At 35.6% G+C, this 23,935-nt stretch overlaps 5 protein-coding genes across 6 annotated transcripts; 3 read left to right on the forward strand and 2 right to left on the reverse strand.

Annotated features, from left to right (window-relative positions):
• Positions 1–273: 273 nt before the first annotated feature.
• LOC112099322 (60S ribosomal protein L31) lies at positions 274–1,606 on the reverse strand. Its single transcript, XM_024186777.1, has 2 exons — positions 1,411–1,606; positions 274–727 (listed from the first exon to the last, which is right to left on the reverse strand). Exons 1-2 carry the CDS (start codon positions 1,494–1,496, stop codon positions 448–450), a joined length of 366 nt encoding a protein of 121 aa, XP_024042545.1. The 5' UTR covers positions 1,497–1,606; the 3' UTR covers positions 274–447.
• A 191-nt stretch (positions 1,607–1,797) lies between these two features.
• On the forward strand, positions 1,798–4,115 carry LOC18045539 (sm-like protein LSM7). Its single transcript, XM_024185221.1, has 5 exons — positions 1,798–1,922; positions 2,087–2,168; positions 2,415–2,486; positions 3,344–3,396; positions 3,790–4,115. The coding sequence occupies exons 1-5, from the start codon at positions 1,920–1,922 to the stop codon at positions 3,877–3,879; spliced, it is 300 nt and encodes a 99-aa protein (XP_024040989.1). The 5' UTR covers positions 1,798–1,919; the 3' UTR covers positions 3,880–4,115.
• Positions 4,116–7,746: 3,631 nt separating this feature from the next.
• Positions 7,747–9,008, reverse strand: LOC18045268 (zinc finger A20 and AN1 domain-containing stress-associated protein 5). Its single transcript, XM_006438922.2, has one exon. It carries the CDS (start codon positions 8,774–8,776, stop codon positions 8,237–8,239), a length of 540 nt encoding a protein of 179 aa, XP_006438985.1. The 5' UTR covers positions 8,777–9,008; the 3' UTR covers positions 7,747–8,236.
• A 4,365-nt stretch (positions 9,009–13,373) lies between these two features.
• LOC18045269 lies at positions 13,374–20,029 on the forward strand. Of its 2 annotated transcripts, XM_024185433.1 has the most exons (10): positions 13,374–13,927; positions 15,071–15,171; positions 15,293–15,662; positions 16,095–16,772; positions 16,878–16,958; positions 17,093–17,150; positions 17,390–17,451; positions 17,543–17,649; positions 17,741–17,828; positions 19,082–20,029. In XM_024185433.1, the coding sequence occupies exons 1-10, from the start codon at positions 13,802–13,804 to the stop codon at positions 19,391–19,393; spliced, it is 1,983 nt and encodes a 660-aa protein (XP_024041201.1). In that variant the 5' UTR covers positions 13,374–13,801; the 3' UTR covers positions 19,394–20,029. The 2 variants fall into 2 exon arrangements, with proteins under 2 accessions (XP_024041201.1, XP_006438986.2); XM_006438923.2 differs by having other exon boundaries at positions 16,095–16,958.
• A 1,608-nt stretch (positions 20,030–21,637) lies between these two features.
• On the forward strand, positions 21,638–23,307 carry LOC18045270. The gene has a single exon (XM_006438924.2). The coding sequence runs from the start codon at positions 21,834–21,836 to the stop codon at positions 22,707–22,709; it is 876 nt and encodes a 291-aa protein (XP_006438987.1). The 5' UTR covers positions 21,638–21,833; the 3' UTR covers positions 22,710–23,307.
• The last annotated feature ends 628 nt before the right edge of the window (positions 23,308–23,935 follow it).

Here is a 23,935-nt window from a genome sequence, read left to right on the forward strand (position 1 = left end):
ACTGCTCACCATCATATTGTAGCCTACTAACTCATCAGAAATCCAGCCAGCGGACAACAAAGGAAACAAGCAACATTATCAAACAATATTTCATATTTCTCAGTTTTCCAGGCAGTCATTCAGTTCAATTTATATCTTAAATCCAAGTATGCCCAGATGAACACCCCATTGACATTTTTGTAAACTTCAGCTCCAACCTTGGATTTCTGTGAGACTGCTAGATAATGATTTGAAAATAGCCCAAATGACAAAAAATAAAAACATATCCGTGCATGAATGAAGTATCAGAAATCTTAAACAGGGTAAATGCATAAATCACAATACGTTCACGAAACCTTTTTTGGCCGAAGGCAGTTCTAAAAAGTAAATCCAAAACCAAAAAAGCAACTGAATAAGATAAAATTATAGCCAAAATTTGGAGTTCCTTAGCTAAACAGAAAGGTTGCTTCAATCTTCCTCATCAATGACCTTGGTGCCCAACCCCTTGAGTCCTTCTGAAGGGATCTCGGCAACAGTGACGAGAGAGTAGAACTCTTCTTTGGCATCTTCCTCATCGTTTCTCTTCCGTGCAACGCGAACACGAATTCTCCTTGGTACACTACGGATACCACGGCTCCACACTTGCTTGTTGAGCTTCACATCCACCCTAACATCAGTTGTCCGCATGGCTTTTTGAGCAAACTTCCTAATTTCCTTTATGGCTTTTGGAGCTTTCTTCTTGAAGGTGCTGCACAGAATTGGAAGACCACACTTATCACTGAGGATTATATTCCATAAGCCAACAGGAAAACAAATCAAAATAACAATGAAGAAAAAGGAAACAGCATCAGTGGTATACACAATACAACTCAGGGCTTTAGCTTGAGGCAATAACTGATAACAAGGGAAGAATACAAAAAGAAGTGATTTCATACACGAGCAGTGTAACAAATCTGAAAACGCCACTCCACAAAACTAGACACCTTAATGCCTTTGAGACCGAGACCAAAACCAAAGTCAAGAACTTCGGCGCAATAGAGCATACTTGCTAATGAAATTTTTCACATATGAATCCAGTTAAATTATAAGCAAAAGTTTGAAAAACATTACAATAACTCCAACTACTGGCTAGGAAAATTCACTGTTATTGCCGAACACAAATCATTTAAACAACAAACTATTATTTTCCCATAACAATTCATCAAAACAATAAGAAAATCCCAATTACCATAAATGAAACGGAGTATAATCAACTACACAAGATATGTGCAGCCCACAAATCACAGTCAAGTATTTATCAACTAACATGTAACGCAATCAAACATCAAGTCACGATAAACAATTCAACTCATCTTAGGGTTTATTTCGATTTGAAACCAGATCTAAACAATTTAGAAGCACCCACAAGAGAGATAAGATTGGGAGAAGTACCAGCCATGCAAGCGTTTGTGGAGATTAATGGTATATTCGCGAGTGACGACCTCTTCTTTTCTTCCTTTACCAGCTTTCTCCACCATTGTTGTTGCTTCTTCTTTTTCTGCTCTCGAGCTTCTACACTCTGCGTCTGCGGCTGCTAAAACAAAACCCTAGAGCGCCACAGCAATAAATATAGGGGGTTTCTTTTTTCACAAAATGCCCTCCGCTTCTGAAATAATTATGTATAAGTAAGGTCTTGAAGGCTAATTTTGTCATTTCAAGTCAATCTAAATGTAAATGGATCTGGAAATATTATAGTGCGGGGGCAGATAGTAGATTAGTACCTATCCTAGTAGTTAGAACTAAACCATCAGTTGGATCAAAATGTGTTTGGGCCAAGGCCCAAATCCAATCAACGCACCTTCTCTAATATTGCGCGTCTTTATGGCACAGCCGTGAGTTTTTTCATTGTTTGTCGGTCTGCGCGCGTTTCTTTCAATTTAGGGTTCTTGAAATCACTCAAGATGGTAACTTTTAAGCTTTCCAGATTAATTTTTTTAGCCAAAATTGTATACTCAGAAAAAAAATAATGGGGGGGGGGGGCGGTAAAGAAAAGATAAGAAAGCTGCTACTGTTTATTGATAGTATCGTGTTTGATAACATGGATTTGTCTGTGTGATTGTGTTTACAGTCAGGAAGAAAAGAAACAGTTCTGGATTTGGCAAAGTTTGTAGACAAAGGTGTTCAAGTGAAGCTCACTGGTGGTAGACAAGGTACTCAGAACTACTCCACTTTATTTTATTATTCGGAAGCTGCTTATTGTATAATAATTTAATCTAATTATCAAAATTCTAAAAATGCTCTTAATTGTTGTGTTGTCATTTTGATTTATCGTAGATTAAGATACATGTGCTAGTTCTAAGCTTTTGGGTTCTTTAGTGAAGTTATATGATTTTGATTTGTTGATTCAGTGTGATAGCTAACCTGGAGATGCGACCTTTTTGTGATTATGGTTACAGTGACCGGGACTCTAAAAGGGTATGATCAGTTGCTAAATCTTGTCCTGGATGAAGCTGTAGAGTTTCTAAGAGGTAATCTTTACAATGGCATATTCGTAATTGTTTGCTTCCTCTTAGTGTGTTTCTGAAAGTGCGATTGCATAGGTGCACGTGTATGTGTGTGTTTTTATCCAAATGTGTCATTTTTGTTAGCTGGTTATGCTTATTTCCTAATCATTTCTGCTATGTATTCTCTGATGCATATCATAAAGTATGCTGAGGCTTTATATTTATTGACTTGATATTGCAGTGTTGCTTGCGTAGGGAGATTGTCAATGAAAATTGAACTGTAGCCAGACCTGCTCAAGTAAACTCATGTTATACAATGCATGTATGACCTTAGCTCTTGCCTATATGGCTTACATCTTGAGGTTTCCTTAAGCATGATACCGCTGGTAGCATGATATATTGAGTTCTGTTACCAAATATCGTTACCTCTAGTGTAAGGTCCTTGTTTTCTTGGAGCAAACTCTTGTTCGGGTTGCAGTAATTCCCGAGACCCTTAGGTCTAAAAGTAACACTTCCTATTGGATTGATTTTACAATGAATTTTTTAAATGCGAGTGACACTTCACGCCATAAGCAGTGGTTAATGTGCATCACTATTGTAGAGTCGCTACGCACAAGTGGATCCTAGAGTTGACCCCACTTTAGATCAATTATTTAGCTACTTTAAGGGGTCTGTTATCACTATTGTGAACAGTCTACTATTTTTCTAGGATTGAGTTTTAAGCTCCAATTTCATTTTGCCTTCTGTTTGCTACCGACTCTCCTTTAGCCAGTCTATACGGAACTGCTTTCAGCATTTGCTATTGAAGTTACAACTATCAATTTCCTGTCTATTATTTGTTGGTACAAGAATTGAATTATAATTGTTGAATTGTGCTGCAGATGCTGATGATCCATTGAAGACTACTGATCAGACCAGGCAACTTGGCCTAATAGTATGGTTTTTTTCCCCCTCAGTCCCCCTTTCTTTGTCTTGTTTTTTATTTCCTCTTTTTTTGGAGGTTCTTGGGAATGGGGTAGCTTGCACATATACATCAAACTTGGGCATGGGTTTGAGAAAGTAACTTGGCTGTTCTGTGTCATTATGACCGGCATCTACAGTAGTGATGAATTATCTAAATGCTAAGGTCAACCTAATTGGCTTGTTTTAGATCATATATGATGATCATGAGTTACGACCATATTGTATCAGTGTAATAGTTGCTACCTTTTTTCCTAGAAGTATAGACATATTAAAAATGTTGGGGAAACATTAGCCTATCTGATGCGTTATTGGCTCCAATTTTCTTTGTATTGGTAACATTCTGACAAAGTGTTATTCTACTTAGGTGTGTAGGGGAACTGCTGTGATGCTTGTGTCACCAACTGATGGTACAGATGAGATTGCCAACCCTTTCATGCAGCCAGATGGAGCCTGATATGTCTTGTTTCTCTTTTGAAATTGCTAACATGGATCTGTATGCCCTTTTGTTGCCTGCCGGTCATTCTTCTTTACAAATGCCTTATTGCAAAATAGATAATTTCTTATGAAGTTTGTTTTAGTCTACTCTTAGCCCGTGAATCTTTCTATTGTATGAATTTAAGCAGTAAATCTGTAACCTCTTTGTGCTTAAGTTGAAATGTGCATTTATTTGGAATATCAGTTCTCGAGTTATATTGCGTGCTGGCGTTGGTTTCATATCAACCTATATCAAGCTGACCAGAGGGCGCATGAAGCAATATTGGCATAAGAAAGTTTTTTATGTCTCTGTTGAACGCAGGTGTTTGTTTTATGAATTGGTTTCAACTTCTTGAGAAAGGAGAAATTGTATTCGGTCTTTAGTTGATGCAGTGTGGGTAACCAATCACATGGTTTGTTCAACAGAACCCTCACCACCTTGTTGTTTCTTTCTTGTGAACACAAATAGGTGCAAATTTAATGAGAGAGAGAGCAATAAAATGAATCTTTCAACTTTCTAGATGCATAGTTGGCAAAGTGAAAGAAAACATAAAATATGATTTAATATTCTTTGTATTAACTTATGCATCTGTTCATATCCTTTGAATTAACTTATGCATCTGTTCAAGTTGTTACTGGATTCGCCGTTGATGCTCAAGTCCAATGAAATAGCCAACAAGAAGCACTTTCGGTTCTTTGACAGCTATTTTTTTGCTTTTAAAAATTGTTGCCCGGACCTCTTTGTGTCCACTTTTATGGGCAATTGTTTGATTACTTTTTTTTATTATTTTTAAATCGTGTGTTTTTGGAGTTCATCTAAATTTACACGTGGCTGTATTAGATGATCGCGTTTTAAAATCAGTACCAGATTATTTGTTTGGCACTTGTAGTCATTGATTTGTGAAAGATTGCTGGGTCTACGGCCCTACGCACGAGTTGCATGCATCAGTCTGTGAAATGGTCCAAATTGTCGAATAAAACAAGGAGAGTACGCTAGTGTTTGAAGTACTTTTTACTTCTCTTGATCAATTGATTTGTAAACTAATGGATGTCTTTTTCGCAATTGAAATTTAATCCCATCCTCATCCGGGTCAAGATTTGAGCTCTGTATAAAAGCATTGAAAGTTGCCAAAATTGAAATTTGACCATTCTATTAGAAATTAAAAAACAAAAATTGGTGTGTGATGGATGTTATTCTGCGTTATTACAAGGTTTTGTATAGAATTTACATAGAAAGGAAAATCCAAACAAGCGAATAGAGATGGAGCCAGAAATTCAGTTTATAGCGGGTAAATTAACATTCAATTCAGTATAAAGGATCACATCTTCAATTCATTGGTCATGTTTTAATTTAGTTCACGGGGTAGAGGTTTAATGACTGAATGCAATTTTCAGAGCTTTTTGAAGCGAGTGGGGGGCTACAACTTCCCTTTCTATATTACCGAGTTGGTGTGTTTGTTTGTTTGTTTAAATTCATCTTCATATCATTCTAAGAGCTGCAACGAGGTGATAATGACGCAAAATTTGCAAGTTATTCAGATCTTGGCCTGAAAAGGGTTTCACTAGGCAACAAGTCTGCAACTTGAAAATCCGAGGACAAATAATATTGATCCCAGCCAGCATTATCATGTATATAATCAGTGGGCAGAAAAAGATACATTGGTGATCATTACAAGTCACCTCGCAAGCAGTAAAATTTCAATTTGTACACCTTATACAAATAACTCTAATAAGTGACAATTGACTTGGCTACCCAAACCCAATATCCCACGTCATTGTTTAGTCTTAATGTCTGAAATCATCCAAGATAAGTTCCAATTTCTAAGACCATGTTATTGTAGAATTATTATCGCGGTAACTTCCTAGTACTTAACACTTCTATTGACTTTTTAATAGATTGGGGAATAATTGATTTTCAATTTTTGTACCTCATATTAACTCCAGGTTAACGGAAAATTTTCTATTTTTTAACAGATGGTAGAAAGTGAATCAGTATTAACCAGCCGTGTTTCATGGGTCTAGTGGGAGGGACACAAGTGGAATGCAAATGGACCAAAATTAGATGTTTACTTTGATGTGTCTTTATCCTTTGGACCTTGATGGCTGATGCCGACGTCAAAAGGCAACCACTCACCAAATCTTTTTTAGCCCAGCTCATGCTTGCTGCCAACTAGTTGCTGTATTTGGCTTCTTAATTTTCATTAAAATATAGATAAGATAAAATAGATCTTATTTATTTATAGTGTCACAATTAATGAAAAGTTCTTTCACACATTTTAGATGAATTATCTTTTTTGTAAAATAGGTTATAAGATCTTAAAAGGAGAAGGATTCCCATAATTGGATACCCAGCCATACTCCACTTTTTTTTTTTATGGGAAACAAGCCATTATGCTAAGGTCCCAGCTTTAATGTACAAATAATAATGTGTTTATGGAATTGTGATGTCCATTATTTAGCTAAACATATAATAGAATGCCCCTGCCTGCCTAACCCCATTATCATGCTCTCTAATTTTTAGATTCCAATTTCTAGCTTTTCTAACTCTGCAAAGTGCACTGCATATAGTCAATTCCCCCAATTATCTATTAAACACCCCCACCAAATAAGTTTCTTTTTCATCTCAAAAGAATTGACTTTTAATGGATTACTAAATTTTAATTGATAATCAAAATATCTCAAATAGTCATTTCAATGCCTGTCAAAATTATGTCTAGACTCTATATGTGTAAAGAACGTTTGTACTCGCAGAGAAAGAGATAAATTAAACTCAAGATTTTGCCTTAAAGAAAGGATGTTCCTACTCGTAAAGGAAGATATGCCAACCAAAAACAAAACTTGAGCGAATAAATCACAAACCCATACATTTAATAAATAGTATTAAAAACAACAAATCTCTAACGTAAAACGTGACTAAAACGAGATCAGTAATAAACCAACAAACAAAAGCATGAAAACCGTGATAAAAATCCAAAATCAAAATTATTCTTACACCAAATACAATTAAATTTGAGATCTCCTAAACTCTAAACGTGACAATATGATAGAAATATCACCAAGCAACTAAAGGTCAAATCATTTATCTTACTAAAAGAAACATATTTTCTTAAAATTTAAATTAATAATAGGCTTTTGTTATGTTAAATAATCATGTAACATATATGATTGTGTAACAACTGTTAAATTTTCATCCAACGATTGTGAAAATAATATAATTTTATTATCTTATATTTCTACAACCGTTAAATTTTCGTCCAACAACTACTACATAATTATGTATGTTACATAATTATATAACATAACAACCTCCTTAATAATATTATCTTGAAATATTATTATATGGGTAAGCGGGTTAATTTACCCTCCAGCATAGTAATGAAATATTATTATATGGGTAAATGTGTTAATTTACCCTCCAGCATAGTACCCCAAGAGAAATAGACCAAGCGCCCACAACTGATGTAAGAATAGCAGATAGCCTCTAGTTGGTGAATGTCTGACAGCTTTTCGAGGTACCGAAAGGACACGGCTGCAAGTTATTTTATATTTTTATTGTTTTATTTCTTTAACTTTCAATCACAACCGTTGGTCATCACACCAATTTCTTGAGATCTCCATAATCGTTTAAACAAAAAGGGAACCAATTACCTTACGCAAATGTTCCCATCACACCCAACTAAAGCTTTACAAACGGCCATTTTTTTTTTTTATTTCCTTTCAATATACACACACTCTTTTATACCGTCCATACGTGGCAGCGTCACATTGGACCTGCGAAAATGCGATATCGTATCGACAGCGAAAAATAATACGATATTTTGTCCACTAGCAAATAAAACTATCACAATAAAAATAAAAAATAAAAAAGCACATGTCTTTTTCATTTGTCCCCACAACTTTATAATCCTTCCAACCGAGTTTCCCAGCTTCATAACCAGGCCGACGATAAAACCCACAAAAGCATTACAAATTTACATTCACATGCCATCATAATAAGAGCTTATGTTTTGTTCATCATAATTCCTGACACAAACAAAGCGTGAAAGCTAATATTCAAGGGAAAAAAAAATTAAAAATCTGGACACAAATACAAATATCTTAAAACCACAATAATCTTTTTCATTTCTGAAGAAACAAACTCTAGAAAAGAAAGAAAATTATAAATTATCGAAAGAGAAACAATTCATAAATCTGATCAACTCTCTCTCTAAAACCCTCTTTCGATCCTTTGATCACCATATTCCTGAGGAAGAGATCTGGCGAAATGACATCGTTTCATGATGTGTATAAATTGATCTGAATTTTTGACCTTTCAATCGTGTTTTCAAATTAAGCTTTCAAACTCTAACGATCTTGGCAGCTTTGATCACCGGATTTTCTCTCGCGATGGCGTCGCGACCGGCCGATTTATAATCATAGCTGCAATCGTGACGATCGGAGTACCGATGTTCGCCGCAGAACAGCTCCCCGCAGCGACATCTAAATCCGGTCAATCCAACCTTTCGTCGACAACCGGAGCACCGATTCACAACTCGTTTCTCTACGTTGGCTTCCTTCTCTCGCCGATCCGTCAACTCCTGATTTTGACCGGTCGTACCGGCAGCATCGGATGACCCAGACCGGATGATAGGCCGAGATCTCAAAGATTTCTCGCTAGAAAACTTTATGATCGCTACACCGCTTCCTCCGCCGCCGCCGCCGCCGCTCGTACTCGAACCAGCAACGGCGCTTGCGGTGGTGGTAGCGGTTGCGTTGAAACATTTCTGGCACATATTATTTGTGGCTGGATTTCCGGTGAAGCCACAGTTGTTTACGCAAAGAGTCAAAGTTTCAGGAACCTTGAACTCTGTCTCTTCTTTTTCTGTTTTCTGAGCCATTTCTGAGAAAAACTCTCTTTTTTTTCTCCAATTAAGAGCTTTAGAGACAGAGGGGATTAAATCGAAGAGAAGTGAGAGTTCTAGAGAGAGAGGGGGTGATGGGGCGAAGGGTTTGGTGTTCGAGAGAGGAGAGTGGGGATTTGAAGGGATTGAGAGGTCGGTAATGGCAATGGAATATGGACCTCATAGAGACGCGTATCAAACATTTTGTTGGTGTAGTTTTACGGAAATGACCTTGCCGGTTTGGGATTTACTTTATTCTTTTGCTTGTTCTAGATTGAATCTGACGTGTTAATCGTCATTATCGAGAAAGTATACAATGTCATAAAGCTTATTTTAGTTATGGTGGAGCCGCGATACAGCCCTGTACGTATTGGACGCGAACTTGGTCCAACTTTTCGGCCGAAACTGTACCAAATGCAAGAAATACAATAGGTTCTGCTAGGATTTTACAATACAACAGTAAACTTGCTTGAATTTTAAGCTAGTTAGATTTTGCTCATTGTTTCGATCTCCTGAGCAGCGTCACCCCAGCTTTTTATGATCTAGTTCCAGAAGTTTAATTAAACGAAGCTGCAAGTATTTTGAACTTTTAAACCAAATTTTAATAAAACAAGATTAACAACATGAAAAATCTATCATGATACATGGGACCTTTCAGATTTTTTTAAGAATAATAATATAATCATAAATTTTTATATAAATTAATGTAGAGTTAATTTATTAATTAAATTAGATATTTTTTAGCCTATATAATTTATTTTTATTATTTTATATTTTTATTTAATTAATAAATTAATATCACATCAATTTATATAAAAATTTGTGACTGTATATCACTTTTTTCTTAATAACCCTTTCTATATTCCAAGCAATTATCTTATAATTAACATTTTCGCTGTGTGATATGGGCGGAAAGAAGAAATTACCTGTTTGTAAGATTGATTAATCAAGGGGCAGTATGGAGAATTCGTCATTTCGACGTACCCCACAGTGTGTAATGTTTTACAGGGTAGCTTTAAGCCGCCCAATCTGACCGCTCCCATGTATGTAGGTCCAGCGTTTCCACTTCTAACGGCGTCGCTTTCATTCTTTCAGGGGAAAGGGAAAGACGTCTCTTTCGTTAGGCCGTGAGGTACACGTCTGCTTCACACGTGTCTCGGGCTCCGCGATGACGTCTCTGTGACTGTGCCTGCTCCCATAAGTGTTTTTGCCAGCGCATTAGTACTGTCATTAGGCATAACAAAAATAGTTTTTTTGGGTTCGTTTATCTGATAATTCTGACTGAATTAAAAAGAAGAAAATCCCCCCCCCCCCCCCCCCAAAAAAAAAAAAAACAATGGAGTTGCTGACCTGAATCACTTGTGATTTTGTTTAATGTTTAGCTCGGAAGTGGTGTATCCGGATCGGTCGGCTGGTGTGGGTCCAGCACATTGACTGGGTCTGTGATGTGACTTTGTAATTACAAGGTCAGACAATTCTGATGGGGTCGTATGCGTGGCGACTGTTCGGTGTAGGATGGAAAGTGTGATGATAGGGGTGGCCACACGTGACTATGCCCCTTACAAGATTTGTCTTTCGGCCAATTGGATTTGGAGGGATAGTCAAGAGTCAAGACCGACTTTATATTATACGCTACACTGCGTCGTACTGCATTCTGTATACGCATGGAATGTCGTGAGCCATTGTCGTTGATGTGCGAGTGTGACCAATATATTAACCGTATACACTGATGAGATATATATATACTATATGTACATTGTAATTCGTATGGTTATTGGTAAGCGTTGTAAAAGCCTCATCATCATACATGAGAGCCGAATTCGAAAATTAAATGTCGTGCTATATATCCAAACAGTAGAGTCACTCATAGAACAATTTGAAATCTTACTTTAAGGCAGTCTTTGAATTTCATTGAAACTTAACATATGTTTGAATGACATCTTTTTTTTTTTAAATATTTACATGTAGGTGGTATCTTATTTATTTTTATAAATCAACAAATTTTGACATTCATGCTCTTGTGAGAGTTATGTATACTTCTTATAAATTTTAATAGTTAGATACATGCACACTACAATTAAAATCAAACGTATATAAAATTAAGCAGCAATTGACCTTTAATTAAAAATCTTATTATTTTTTAAATAGGCATTTCTTCTTGTATAACGTTTGTTACTAGTTTCACCATTGCAAAATTGAGCGGTGCTAGCCTTGGGGAGCGACTGATCCAGTCGCTGCTCAACATGGGGACACATGACCCTCATTTTTTTTGTTATCCCATACAATTTGTGATTAAAGAAAACCATATTCTTTATGCTTAATTACTATATTACCATCTCTTTCAGTTTTTCTATAAAAAAAATTAACATTTATTTAAGAGTTTAAATTGACTACAATATTTGTTTAACGTGACGGCAACGCCCTAACATAAATATTTCTTACTCAATTTTATTTTTCAGATATAAGATTGAAAAAAAGAAACATCAATACTTCTTATTTTAATCCTCCTCCTTTATTTTGATATTTACAAATAATTTGATTTTTTTTTATGAAGTTAATATGTCCTTTTAATTATTAATAGACTTAACTCGTTTTGAGGTCAAGTTTTGATTTAAATATTCAATCTACTTTGCATAATTGATTTACGAGATTCAAGTAAATTTTTTCATTATAAATATCAATATTTTTGTCAAGTAATTTGCTTAATTTTACAAAAAATGTCATTTTTACTTGTATAATTTTTTTAATAAATTTAACGTAGTAATGATCCATATTTTTATTCATAAGCCTCATTTTTTTTTTTTTTGGTTAATTGTTTGCCTCAGAAAATAGATTAAATAAGTATATAAAGGGTGCTTGCATTATGAAGAGTATTATTGATAATCCATACTAATGGCAAACATTGAAACTATAATAAAAGCGTTTAATCAATCACAAAAATGAGAAGAACATGGACTCCTAAAGGCGACTGATGCTAGCACTGCTCTTGGAAGATTTGATATTTTATTAATCATGTAACTTTGTTGGAGCAAAAAATATTTTTGTTTGAATATTTTTATACACAAACTGCTGCTGGATAATGAACTTTCAGCAACGTACAATGTAGAGTATGGAGGGGTTTTTGTTGGTTGGCCTAATCAAGATGATAGATGCAATAGAATATTAAGACACTTATTAAAATCTATAAATTTTTATAAGACAAACTTGCCACGTCGAGAACTTGCATGAGTTATATTTCAAGAGAAACTCGTTAGAAGAGCATATGTGTACTTATTGTTATTTATTAGCCAAGTTTTCTACATCCAAACAAAATTATTTTAAGGTATGAGATAAAATATATAAAAGAATATTTATAAAAACTGTAAAATAAATAAATGAACGAATACATACCATAACAATGAAGATTCAACGACGGTTATGCATGCTTGAAGAAAAAAGTGTTATAGTGCTAATGAAAAAAAAAAAAACGTGAATTACAAAGAGACATAATAAAATTAGGGATGTTTTTAGTATATATTATTATTTCTTATTCAGACTCTTTTCCATTAAAATGAGACATAATTTTTTTTTTCAGATGTAAATGTCTGAAATTCATATAAAAATTTTTTAAAAAAAAACAAATAAGTAAATTTGAAAAAACAGTTGAAATTTACAAATTTTCAAACTTCACATGTTTAACAATTTCAAAATATTACCAGATCCAGTCTATCAATTATGAATTTCAAAAATTTTCAATTCGTTCATTCTATGGAATTGGATAAAATTGGAGTAAATTCTGATCGCCCCCTATCATTATAAACTAATGCTATGTTGCTATACGAAAACTACACTATAAATATCACGCTATAACTTACATATATTTTCGTTTGTTTTTTTCTCTAAATAAGAACATCGAATTTATTACAAGAAACCAAAAGGTACAATTTATTATACACATTAAACTGTTTTGTATTACTACTAAAAACGTAATGGACCTGAAAGTTTATTGTAGTGTTATCAACTTATCTCTGCATTGTAGATAAATATGCTACCATGCCTCGTACTGATCGCCAACCTTATTTTTCTAAATAATATTTATGAATCATAGGCATCATATCAATTGAAAAATATTACATTTTTATGTATTATATTTTTTTAAACTCCTAGTTAACAGTATATATTTGAGTCATAACTTAAATTCTAATATTATGTGTCACTAATAATGAATTTCATAATATAAATTTACTTAACTAGTATTTAATAGATGAATAGCACATAAGTTAAGATTTAAATTACAAACTTAATGTTGGACTACCTAACATTACTTCTCAACTAATACTCTCTAATCCCACCTAATTATTTTTTAAATTTAAAATAAAATATTTATCTATGCACAATATTCGGTATAATCTACTTTATATTTATCTAAAATTCAAAAATCCAACTCAAGGTTTGCTGTTGATTTTAATCTAATTAATTAAATAAGAGAATATTTTGTATTAAAAACCCACAAAAGCATATTTATTAAGAAAAACATTATGCCGTTAAAACTCCCAATATATATATATATATATATAGCTAAATAAAAATCTGTGACTAGGGTAAGTGTTGAAAAACGAAAAATGCAAAGAAGTCAGGAAAGCCATTTAAGTTTCAAGTCGGTTCATAATAAATGCACAAATAAAATAAAGCTCAAAATCCAAATCCCCCTCTCGTAGCCTATAATTCCCCCGCGGACAAACAAAATCCTGGGGCTTTTATTTTTCCATGGAACCCGAAAAATAAAATTGAAAAAAAAAAAAACCCAACCAACTAAACGAAGCCCGAACTGTTGTTAATCGACGATTTGTTTCCGTCAAGGCACTAGGCGTCCGAACACTCTCACTCGCATTCAGAATTTGCAATTAGGGTTTTTGCCGAGGATCGACCATTTGTGAAGCGAATATACCAATCATTATTATGCAATCATCTCTTATGGTGTCTGTTTGTTAGTTTGAGTTTCAATTAGTTAGGGTTTTGAAACACCGAAAAAAAAGGAAAACAATGGGAAGCGTGGATGATCGGACATTTAAGGTTAATTTCAGCGCCGATGGAGTGGCGAAGTTGAGAGACGGAGTCAAAGATAAACTCAAAGAATTTATGGGCGATTACACTGACGATACACTCGTGGTTCGTTTTTATTTTTTGTCGAATTATATTGATGTTGTTGAAATCGATTGAATTGTTGCATTGTGTATTTCTATATCGCTTGCAATTAATTTCTTGTCTAGAAAATAAATTTTTAGGGTATTATTTGTATTACTGGGGTTAGATTCATCCGGATGATATTTTCTAGAAATTTTGAAATTTGGAGACTCACGGGGTTTTCCAAGAACTGGAAGTTCTGCTGTTGAATTTGAATTGAGTGCATAAGGTTGAAATAGTGAAGTTGATAGTCCTGTCGGTAGAGGGAATGTTTGTGTTACCTGCTTTTCAGGTTCCACGAGTTTTTTCAGTTTCAGTCATTTGTAAGGTTTGAGGTTTTAAATGGCAGCTGTTGGCTGTGGAGAATGAGATGACATTGCTGTTCTTTGATATTGGTTGCTGAGTATTTGCCTATTTGTTCTTGAGTGTATGGAAAATGCTGTGACCTTGTGGGAATGGGGTGATGAAGAATGAATTTGAAGTTAAATTCTAGCAAAGCCTCAAAGCTCTATATGTTTAAATCTCCGCCTAAATTTATTGGTGGGAATCAGAACTTGTGTAGGTATTTCAATCATGTGGCGACTGTTAACACTGATATTTGAAATTTTTTTCTGGAGTATTTGAGTACGTTATCAAATAGGTCCATATAACGGACTTTTGTTTCATAAAATCTACTTGTTTTGGTCTTTAGTTATTGTTTTCCATTTGAGTCAGATAGCTTGCAGGTTAAGATTCATACTCGGAAGGTGTTATGTTGCTTTTTGGGTTGTTAGATTCGGGCTTTCTCTCTTGCTGGCACAATATTGGAGTGATGGTTGGGCTGTAGTAGCCTGGAGAGCGGATAAGTTATATGAATCTTTGATACCCGCATTCTACCATCCTAGGATAAGTTATAATTAAATGATGTTTATCCTCTGTTCCCTATATGTATAATGTGTTCGTGATTTTTCGATGCTTTCAGTCGCTTTCATGGTTGGGTCATGCCAATTTATCACATGATATTGCCTTCATATCTCAAATATGAAGATCTTGGGTTTGAAGTATTTCTTTAATATGGGGGATTTAAGTATTTTGATTTTATCGATGCTAGAATTTTTTCCCCCCTTATTTCTCGATTCGCATTGGCAGGAATACGTTATAGTTTTACTGAGAAATGGCAGGCGCAAGGAGGAAGCAAGGAATGAGTTGAATGTGTTTTTGGGGGATGACAGCACTTCTTTCGTATCTTGGTAATTCGATTTATATGTTAATTTAATTGGAGAACCTGAGCTTATAGAAATTAGTTTGTCAGCTATTATCTTTTAATTCTTGTTCGTCTCTGAAAGTGGTTTATATATTTACTTTGAACAGGTTATGGGATCATCTGGACTCAAATTTAAATTTGTATGTTCAGCCCGAGGAATCTCAGAGGCATGAAGCATCAGAAATAAAACCTACATTGGGGGACCATGCTGGGAAGATTGATTCTTCCCTCCTGGATTCAGAGTCCGAAAGAGGAAAGTCTAATAAATTATCGAGGAGTCGACACAATAGGGAATGGAAAGGATTAGTGAGGGATTTGGATGAACCACCCCCACCTCTCCGGAGATTTGAGGCTGAGAATACCCATTTTGAGGAAAAAACACATCGCATAGTCACTCGTGCCAGAGACTCTCCTTCGCCTCCTCGACAAAAATTCCAAAAGAAAAGGAGCAGGCATGAGGAGCGGCAGCACTCAAAGGTTTGGATGTTTCTGTTCCTTCTGTTGATCAATTGATCTCCTCTACTTTGTATGTTAGAGTAACCAATGTGTTACTTTTGTCTCTGCTCTACATAATCAATTCAAAGCAAGATGTAGTTTTATAATATTTTTCTTTTATTTTTATTTGTTGTGTGGATGCTGAAATGTTTATAGAAACATATTATCATTTTGGATTCAGACTTCGTGGCTGGTTATGTGGCTTGGGGTTAATTTTAATGATGTTGGATATCTCATAGTAGAAATCTTTGTAAGATTGTAATTCTTGAATATTATAATTTTTGAGGGCATATTGGTTGTTCTGATGCTATGAGCTTCTTTTGAGGATTTTAGCTGTACTCTTACAGCATTGGTATACAGTTTCATCTGATCAAGGCTGATTTCTTTCTAATCCATTAATGAACTTCATGACAGAGGGAAGTGGGTCAATCAACCATTGATGCTCCCCGACGGTTACTTCAGTTTGCAGTTCGAGATGCGGTGGGAACTACAAGGCCATCTAATTCAGGAAAAGAACCTTCACTGAAGCGCCTTCGTTCTGTGGTGTCAACATCTACTGGAGAATCAGAAGCGATTGAACGTCCTCGGAGGATTCGGTCAGTTGCAACAGTTCCAAATCCTTTGGCAACTGTCATTAAAGCTGTGGCAGAAGCTGCTGAAGATGTAAAAAGGATTAAATCTGGGGGAAGTGTGTTTGATCGACTTGGTCGTGGTATGGATGTATCAGATATGGCTGACGAACCACCAGAATTCGGAGAAGCTGTTGTTGAAGATGATGAATATGGAAGCTTTAGCCGAATTCAGGAGCAAACCGGTTCAGCATATTATGATAGATGTGACTATAGTAGACAACATGATGGGAACATGACAATGTTAGAAAATGAACCGGCATTGGCCTTTGACTCTATGTCTGACAATGAAGGGTACGATGATATCAATGTTACGGGCCATAGAGTCACAGATGTTTGTCAATCTGGATCATCTGATGCAAGCAAGGGTGATTTTATGATGATGCATTACAATGTAGCCAAAAATGCTGATTATGAAATGCAATTAACGCAGAACAAAGATCAGGATCAGCCTGTTGCGGTGGTAAGTGCTTCTCATAAGATGGTCAAGATTTCTGCGAATGTAAATACTTGGAAACCTCATCAGGAGTTGAGAGTTCCAGAAGCTGATGGTCGAAAATCTATTCAGGAGATTGAGGCACGTAATGGAAAACCTGGCTTGCAACTAATGAAGGAGAATAGCAACCTTGTTACAGTTGGTAATGGAAATGTAAGATGCTCTTACTCATGTTCGCATTGCAAGGTCTTTAGTTGCTTGTAATTTTCCTTGTGTCATACTGATCAATTTTCTTTATTAGTTATATTTATTTCCTGACAATCTTTTTGCACTGCTATTGTTGACAGGCTAAACCTACCGTACGTATTCATAAAGAATCTGAAAAGGCACTGCCATCTGTTTCTGGTGAGTTTTAAGCTCGTGCTGTTTTTGTTAGATGATTACTAGGCATATTGCAAATTTGCAATTTTGTTGTTATCTTTGTTATTATTTTCGCGTCACTCATGTCTGTGATCTCTTTAGCCCCCTCCCCCTTATTTTCAGTTCTTTGATTCTTTTTATTCCATTGTGACTTCATTTTGCTCATCTTTGTTCTGCGTTTCCCATGATATGAACTTTTTTTTTTGGGGGGATGGTTTTTGCAGGTTTATATACTGCTGGTCGTCCTCAAGAGGACGCTGATTCTCGAACCATTTTCATCAGCAATGTACTAGCTTACACTCCTGACCTTGTATGTTAAAAAAAAAAGAATTTTTTGGGTCTCTCTTTTTGAGTGGCTTTTGTTTATTCTTCTACAGGTTCATTTTGCAGCTACCAAGGATAGTCTTTCACGTCATTTTAATAAGTTTGGGGAGGTTCTGAAAGTGGTTATAGTCACTGATGCTGCAACAGGGCAACCAAAAGGGTAAGGATGGTCTTTCACTTGCTTGGGTAAAAGTCTTCTTTCAATCTAATGATAAGACATTTACTGGTACTAAATCAAGATATTTTACCAGGTCAGCTTATGTGGAGTTCATGAGAAAAGAGGCGGCAGACAATGCATTAAGTCTGGATGGAACCTCCTTTATGTCTCGGATTTTGAAGGTATTTAGATACCTGGTGATTTGATTTTCTGAATAATTTTTGAGGATAGTTTTCCTTCTATGAAACATAGGGGGTGGGGGAAGGTGGGGGTGTGTGCTCATGAAATCCCTGGATTTTTGAATGGGCAGTGAAAATTTTCTGATAAGTGTAACAGTTTTTTAATTGTTCACATTGGCTAGAATAGTCTCAATAGCACTGTGGTGTTGAATTCGCTGATTGGTTGTTGCTTAATAGTTAATGATTTATGTTGGGGTGGTCCTGAAGTACTATTGCTTTCAGTGCCTCATGGGGTGTGCTCAAGAACCAAATGCTAATTCTGAAATGGTAGGGAAATTTTCTGGGGTATCAAAGTGGCGTCCCCTAACTAGTGAATTTTCAATTTTAAATATTAGGCTACCTTTTAATGAAGTATGAATAAAGCAGCAATTGTATCTGAGTCTCTTAAAATTTTCTGTGTCAAATATTAGCAAATCCTTTAATGAAAAATGATAAACTAGCAATAATATGGAGTCCTGTAGATTGTGAACCTATTTTGGCATGTGTTGTATCCCTTCTATTATATATAACAATTAATAATAATTTTCACTTGGATCTTGCTTAGAATCTACCATAAGTAAGTTCACGGCTTTGACCATCTAAGTTTATCCTTCTACACTTATTTATTGAATTTTAGCTAAATTTTGGGATGACTTAGAATAGAAATATTGAGGAAACTGCCAAGTTTTCTAGCTGTATTGTATCATTTTTGCATTGGGGACACGTGTTAGAATCTTGCAGATATCTAGAGTTTCGTTAGTTTTTTTTTTATGCTAGAAGAAGTACCTTACCTGTGGAGTTTGGGGAATACATGAAGTTGTTGAAACTGTTAAATAATATCAATTAAAATTGACGTTATTTGGTCCAATTGTATCTTTTGTATATGCATTATGCCAAGACAGTATTAATGTTTTCTCATTCCACTTTGAACGTGCACATGGCATTACATTAGGCATTTTTATGATTTGGATGGGGGATGAGAAACCCCACCCTGTAAACACCAACCCTTACCCCTATTATTACCCAAACTCAGGAGATTACGAGCACAAAGCGCCTTGAGGGCTAGCCAAGCTACACCCTAGGGGCCACATGGCAGTAGGCTTGAGTCACTTAATTTTATATATTTGCCCCTTTTCTGCAACTTTTGAATTGGTTGCTTTAAAATGCGATGACGCTGCTGAGCCTCAACTATCTTTTGTAATTGGTGTTTCCTGTAGATTGTGAAGAGAAGTGCTGCTCATCAGGATACTGCTCCCCTCATGTCTTGGGGCCGGGGTGCACGGGGTTCTCCATATACTGCAGCTAGGTTTACCCGAGCTCCTTTCCCTAGAGGCGTTCATGGGGCATTTAGACCTCATCTTCCTATTAAACCTGGTGCCAGAAGTTTGCAGTGGAAGCGGGATGCTCAGGCCTCTCCATCTGATAGTGGTGCCCAAGTTCCTGGGAACAGTGTTCCTTCTCCCACTGCTCGTAGCCTCACCTACATCAGACCAGAGCTTAAAACTTATGGGAGTTCGGGTACCACTTAGTTCTAGAGTTAACGTTGTCTACTAAATAGCTGCTCAATGATTGCTCCATATTCCGTAAATGTCTGCATACGGACAGCTGGAACAATGAATCAAGCAAATTCCATGGTTATAAGAATGAACATGACTTTATGTACGTGTAGGACATCTTCCAGAGTTGAAAAGGGGGGGAAAAAGTCTGAAGATGTGTGGAGCCTGGGAATGGATGGTTATGAGAATTACGATTTTTTGGTTCTTATGGTGAGAAAAAGAGAATGTTAGAGAAATGAAGGGGGTGATTGAAGGTTTTGCTCTGATTCACTGTGAGTGGGTGGCAATAAGAGGACTAGAATCGGAATTATTTCTTTGTTTGGCAAGTTTTCCTGCTCCCCAGTTATATATATATATGCATTGAAATTTGTGAATGCAGAGGATGAGTAGTTGGTTCTAGTTTTGAGGCATCAAATCATTATGATTTTTTTTTCTTTAAATATGCGCTTATATATTGTTTAATGAGAAAAAAGGGAGAAGCAGAAGAAACTATTGATGGGAAAAAAGATTCGAAGAAAACCTTTTGTGGTTATTTCCTCTTCGTACGTACTTCTTACTGCTTATAATTTTGAGACTGCTTTTATAAGTATCAGTTTTTGTTACGAAAAATGTTTACGGCCTTTTTTTTTTTTAAAGTTTTTACCTTTCTGTAATTTGGTGTGTGATTTTGAAAGATCCAGTGTATAATTGTTACAGGAGGGAACTCTAGTTTCGGGTTTCAGACATAATGAACGTTCCACGGATTGCAGCAATTGCATTATTTGCGAATGAAATTTACCTAATATTTTTTGTCTTCTTGTGAAGTGAAAACTTGATTATAATTTTTAAAGAAGCCTCCATAAAAATAAAATTAAAAAAAAAATCGACGTGGAAAAAGAAATCATATTCGACAACAGTCAATCGGTATTGCCGGTACTGAACTTGGAAGAGCTTCAAGTTGATCGAACAATTCAGAGAAAATAAAACATCAGAGTGGTAATATAAGAGTAAATGATGCCGATAACCAAAGAAGCAATGAGTTGCAACTAGGGATGGCAATGGGCACCGCCTGCAGCGGGTTTGTCATTACCAAATCTAAACCCGCATAAAATTTAAATTATCAAACCCACCCGCAAACCGCAGCGGGTTTTAATTTTTATACAAAAATCCACCCGCAGCGGGTTTTAACAATTACCAAACCCGCAATGGTATCCGGCGGATTTTTTACGGGTTTCCGTATTTAAAATCACAAATGTTTAATATATAAATTTATAATAATAACCTCAAATTCCATATAACATACTTAATTTTATATTTAAATAATGTAAATGAAAAATTAAAATTTCTACATCAATTCAACACAAATTCTCAAATTTAAGTATAAATTACACAAATCCATTTAAAAAACACAAACTAGTATCTAAAAATAATAATTACATTTCATATTATCATTTAAAACAAGCTCCAAGAGAAGATATTCATTTCATTCACCACCATAAGCACCCATCCAACACAATGCCTATAATAATAATTAAGATTAATATTTTCAAATACTAATTCGAAGGAAAATATCTTTAGTTTTCTTTAGATTATGACTTTAGAATAGGATATAGGCCACATACACACATACACAACTTTGAGCCTTTGGCTATTTGGTAATTTAATTAATGACATTATTTTCTTTATATATTTTTAGATTAAAATTAAATTAAAAATATTTGAAAAAAATATTGCGGGTTTGGTGGATATCCATGCGGGTATCCACCAGATATAAGGTTAATACCAAACCCACCCGCATCCATGTGCGAGTTTTAATTTATAATACTAAACCCGCCCGCAACGGGTAAAATTACCCACAACGGACGGGTTTTGGCGGGTGGGTTTGGGCAGGTTTGCGGGTTTGAGGGTACAATTACCATCCCTAGTTGCAACATTCATTAATCATTAATATTATACCGTCGCACATAGTATACGTAGTTTGTAATTTGTTTTTGGCAAAATAAAAATGAAATAGATAAAAATATAATAAAAATGAGGATAAAATTGTGGTGCAACTGTGGTACCGTGCCACAGTTGCACCCAACTGTTGGATTTTTACTTATTTAAGTAGACCCCACTCATTTGAGTGGATCCAACGGCTGGTGCAACTGTGGCACGGTACCACAGTTACACTATAGCATGTCCCTAAAAATGATATGATTCTCAAAACAAATACAGCATATACGATCAACAGTCGTAGAAAAAAAAATTACGATATTGGGGAATTGTAGGAAAGAGATCTAAAGGATCGTAATTTTAATTCAGGGGCATTGACTGAGACTGACTGCGGCCTTCTATTCGATCACATGTGTTTTATGTGATGGGATCCCCTGTTTAAATCTCTGATGCGCCCACCATCTTCCCTTGTGTTTTTGTAGAAAGCTAAAATCTCAGAATGGCCGCCATCGCTTCCCGTAGATTTTCCTCCAGACTCTTCAAACCCTCTTCATCTTATTTGTCGTGCGCTTCTTTCATAACTCATAACCGTAATCCTAACCCTAGATCCTCCTCGAATTCAATTTTCTCACAACAAAATCCCTTAGACCCTAACTCCAAAATCTTATATTTCGTTTCAGCTTCACCCTTATCAGATCCCCCTACCTGTTTGGTCCCTCAAACGCCTTTAAATCCAAAACCTATAAATCCCCATCTGGGTCTCATTATTAGGTCATATTCATACTCGACTGCCAATAAAAATCATGACTTTTTGCATCATCAACTACAAAGCCCCAACCCCATGAATTATACAAGATCACAGTCGAAACCCAGATTTTTCTCTGAGGAGCCGCAGCAAGGTCAAAGCCCGAGTGAGTACCCCAGTCAAAACCCTAATTTCAAGCACCAAGAAATTGAAGGACCAACAGTAGAGCGTGATTTATCAGCTTTAGCTAAAGAAACCAGACAGGTGCTTGAAGAAATGATGAAGAAAATTTACAGTCTCAGCAGAACCGTTGCCCTTCTGGGTCTGTTCCAATTAGGAATAGGAGCTTGGATTACATACATTACGCAAGCATCACCCATAATAGAGGTCTCAATGCAGAACGTCGTGGCTTTTGGATTTCCATTTGCTTTGGCGCTTATACTGAGGCGATCTTTGAAGCCAATGTACTTCTTCAAGAAGATGGAGGAACAAGGTAGATTGCAGATTCTTACTTTGACACTTCAGGTTGTTAAGAATTTGAATGCTCTATTTGCTCGGGTACACGGGGTTAGTTTGCTTTGTATTGCAGGTTTGTCATCTGGATTGTTGTTCCATTTGTTGTCTAGATAAGATTAAATTGGACTTTGTGTTTTCGGGTTTAGTGATAATAAAAATCGATTTGGAATTTTCTTAAACCAAGTTGATTTTGATTTTAATTTTTAATTTCACTATGACGGTGCTCGAAGCTGTATTTTATGCTCCATAGAATTATTTAGGTTTTTACTTACTGAACATAAAATGCTGGGATTTGCTTTTGTGATCTTATGGAATTTGGAATCTGCTGGGTGTGTAAATGTTTGGTGGGATTATATGGAAAGATTTTATATTCTTTTGGATGAAATTTTGTGCGATGTTTCTTAGCATGTACTGGATTTTCCTGTGATGTAATTGGGTCAAATAGTATGGTGTTTGAAAAAGAAATTGCTTCTTATTCTTACCTTACCTACAAAGGTGGAGGATAATTGACCATTTAGAACCAAAAACACAAAGCCCGCCATTATTAAACCATTCAAGTCATTAACTATTAAACACAATCCCATTAGCAGGTTAAAGTGTAGTGCATGTGCATCGCATCAGTCATCAGTGTGTGCACTCGTTATGACATGTTTCATCAGAAAATTGCGAATTATGCATTACATGTTTCTCCGTCTGAAAATCAAGGTTGGGTTACCTTCCAATTTTCGGAAAAGAAAGTAGGAAAAATGGTTGGGTTCATGCCATGGGTTGGAAGTGCGTTCACATTTTGAGAAATTTAAAGACAACTCGTCTGCATTATCAGAGAAAACGACGACACTTATATATTCATTAACTAAACGGGCATTCTAGCTAGCTACATACGTACGGATGAAGCCTAGTGTAAGAGAAGACCACAAACATAAAACAGAGCAGAAGTCGCAATGACATAAACCGAAGCTGAAGAAGCAAAAGCTGATCCGGTAGCCATGGCTGGTGAAGGAGCTATCGCATCGTCAAAAGCATGAACCATAAGTTTTGGCAACAGCATTGCAAGAAGCAAAACAGCTGCTGCTATTAAAGAACCCTTGATTGAAGCCATTCTTTTGAACCTCAAATGTGTGCGAACTCTGGTGTTGATGAAGATATTATATCTATATATCTCTATATATATATAAAGCTGGAACTTGAGAAGGTGATGTGGCATTGCCATTTTTTATCTTTGTATATTCTCAATTATTTAATAAATAGAAAAATTTTCTTTTAGATTTGGTTTTTCATCTTCTCATAATTAATTTGATTGTTATTACACAATAGTAATTATGTAAATATTTTAATGAGAC

This window comes from Citrus clementina, unplaced genomic scaffold (genome assembly GCF_000493195.1).
Source record: "Citrus clementina cultivar Clemenules unplaced genomic scaffold, Citrus_clementina_v1.0 scaffold_4, whole genome shotgun sequence".
NCBI classification, from domain to species: domain Eukaryota; kingdom Viridiplantae; phylum Streptophyta; class Magnoliopsida; order Sapindales; family Rutaceae; genus Citrus; species Citrus x clementina.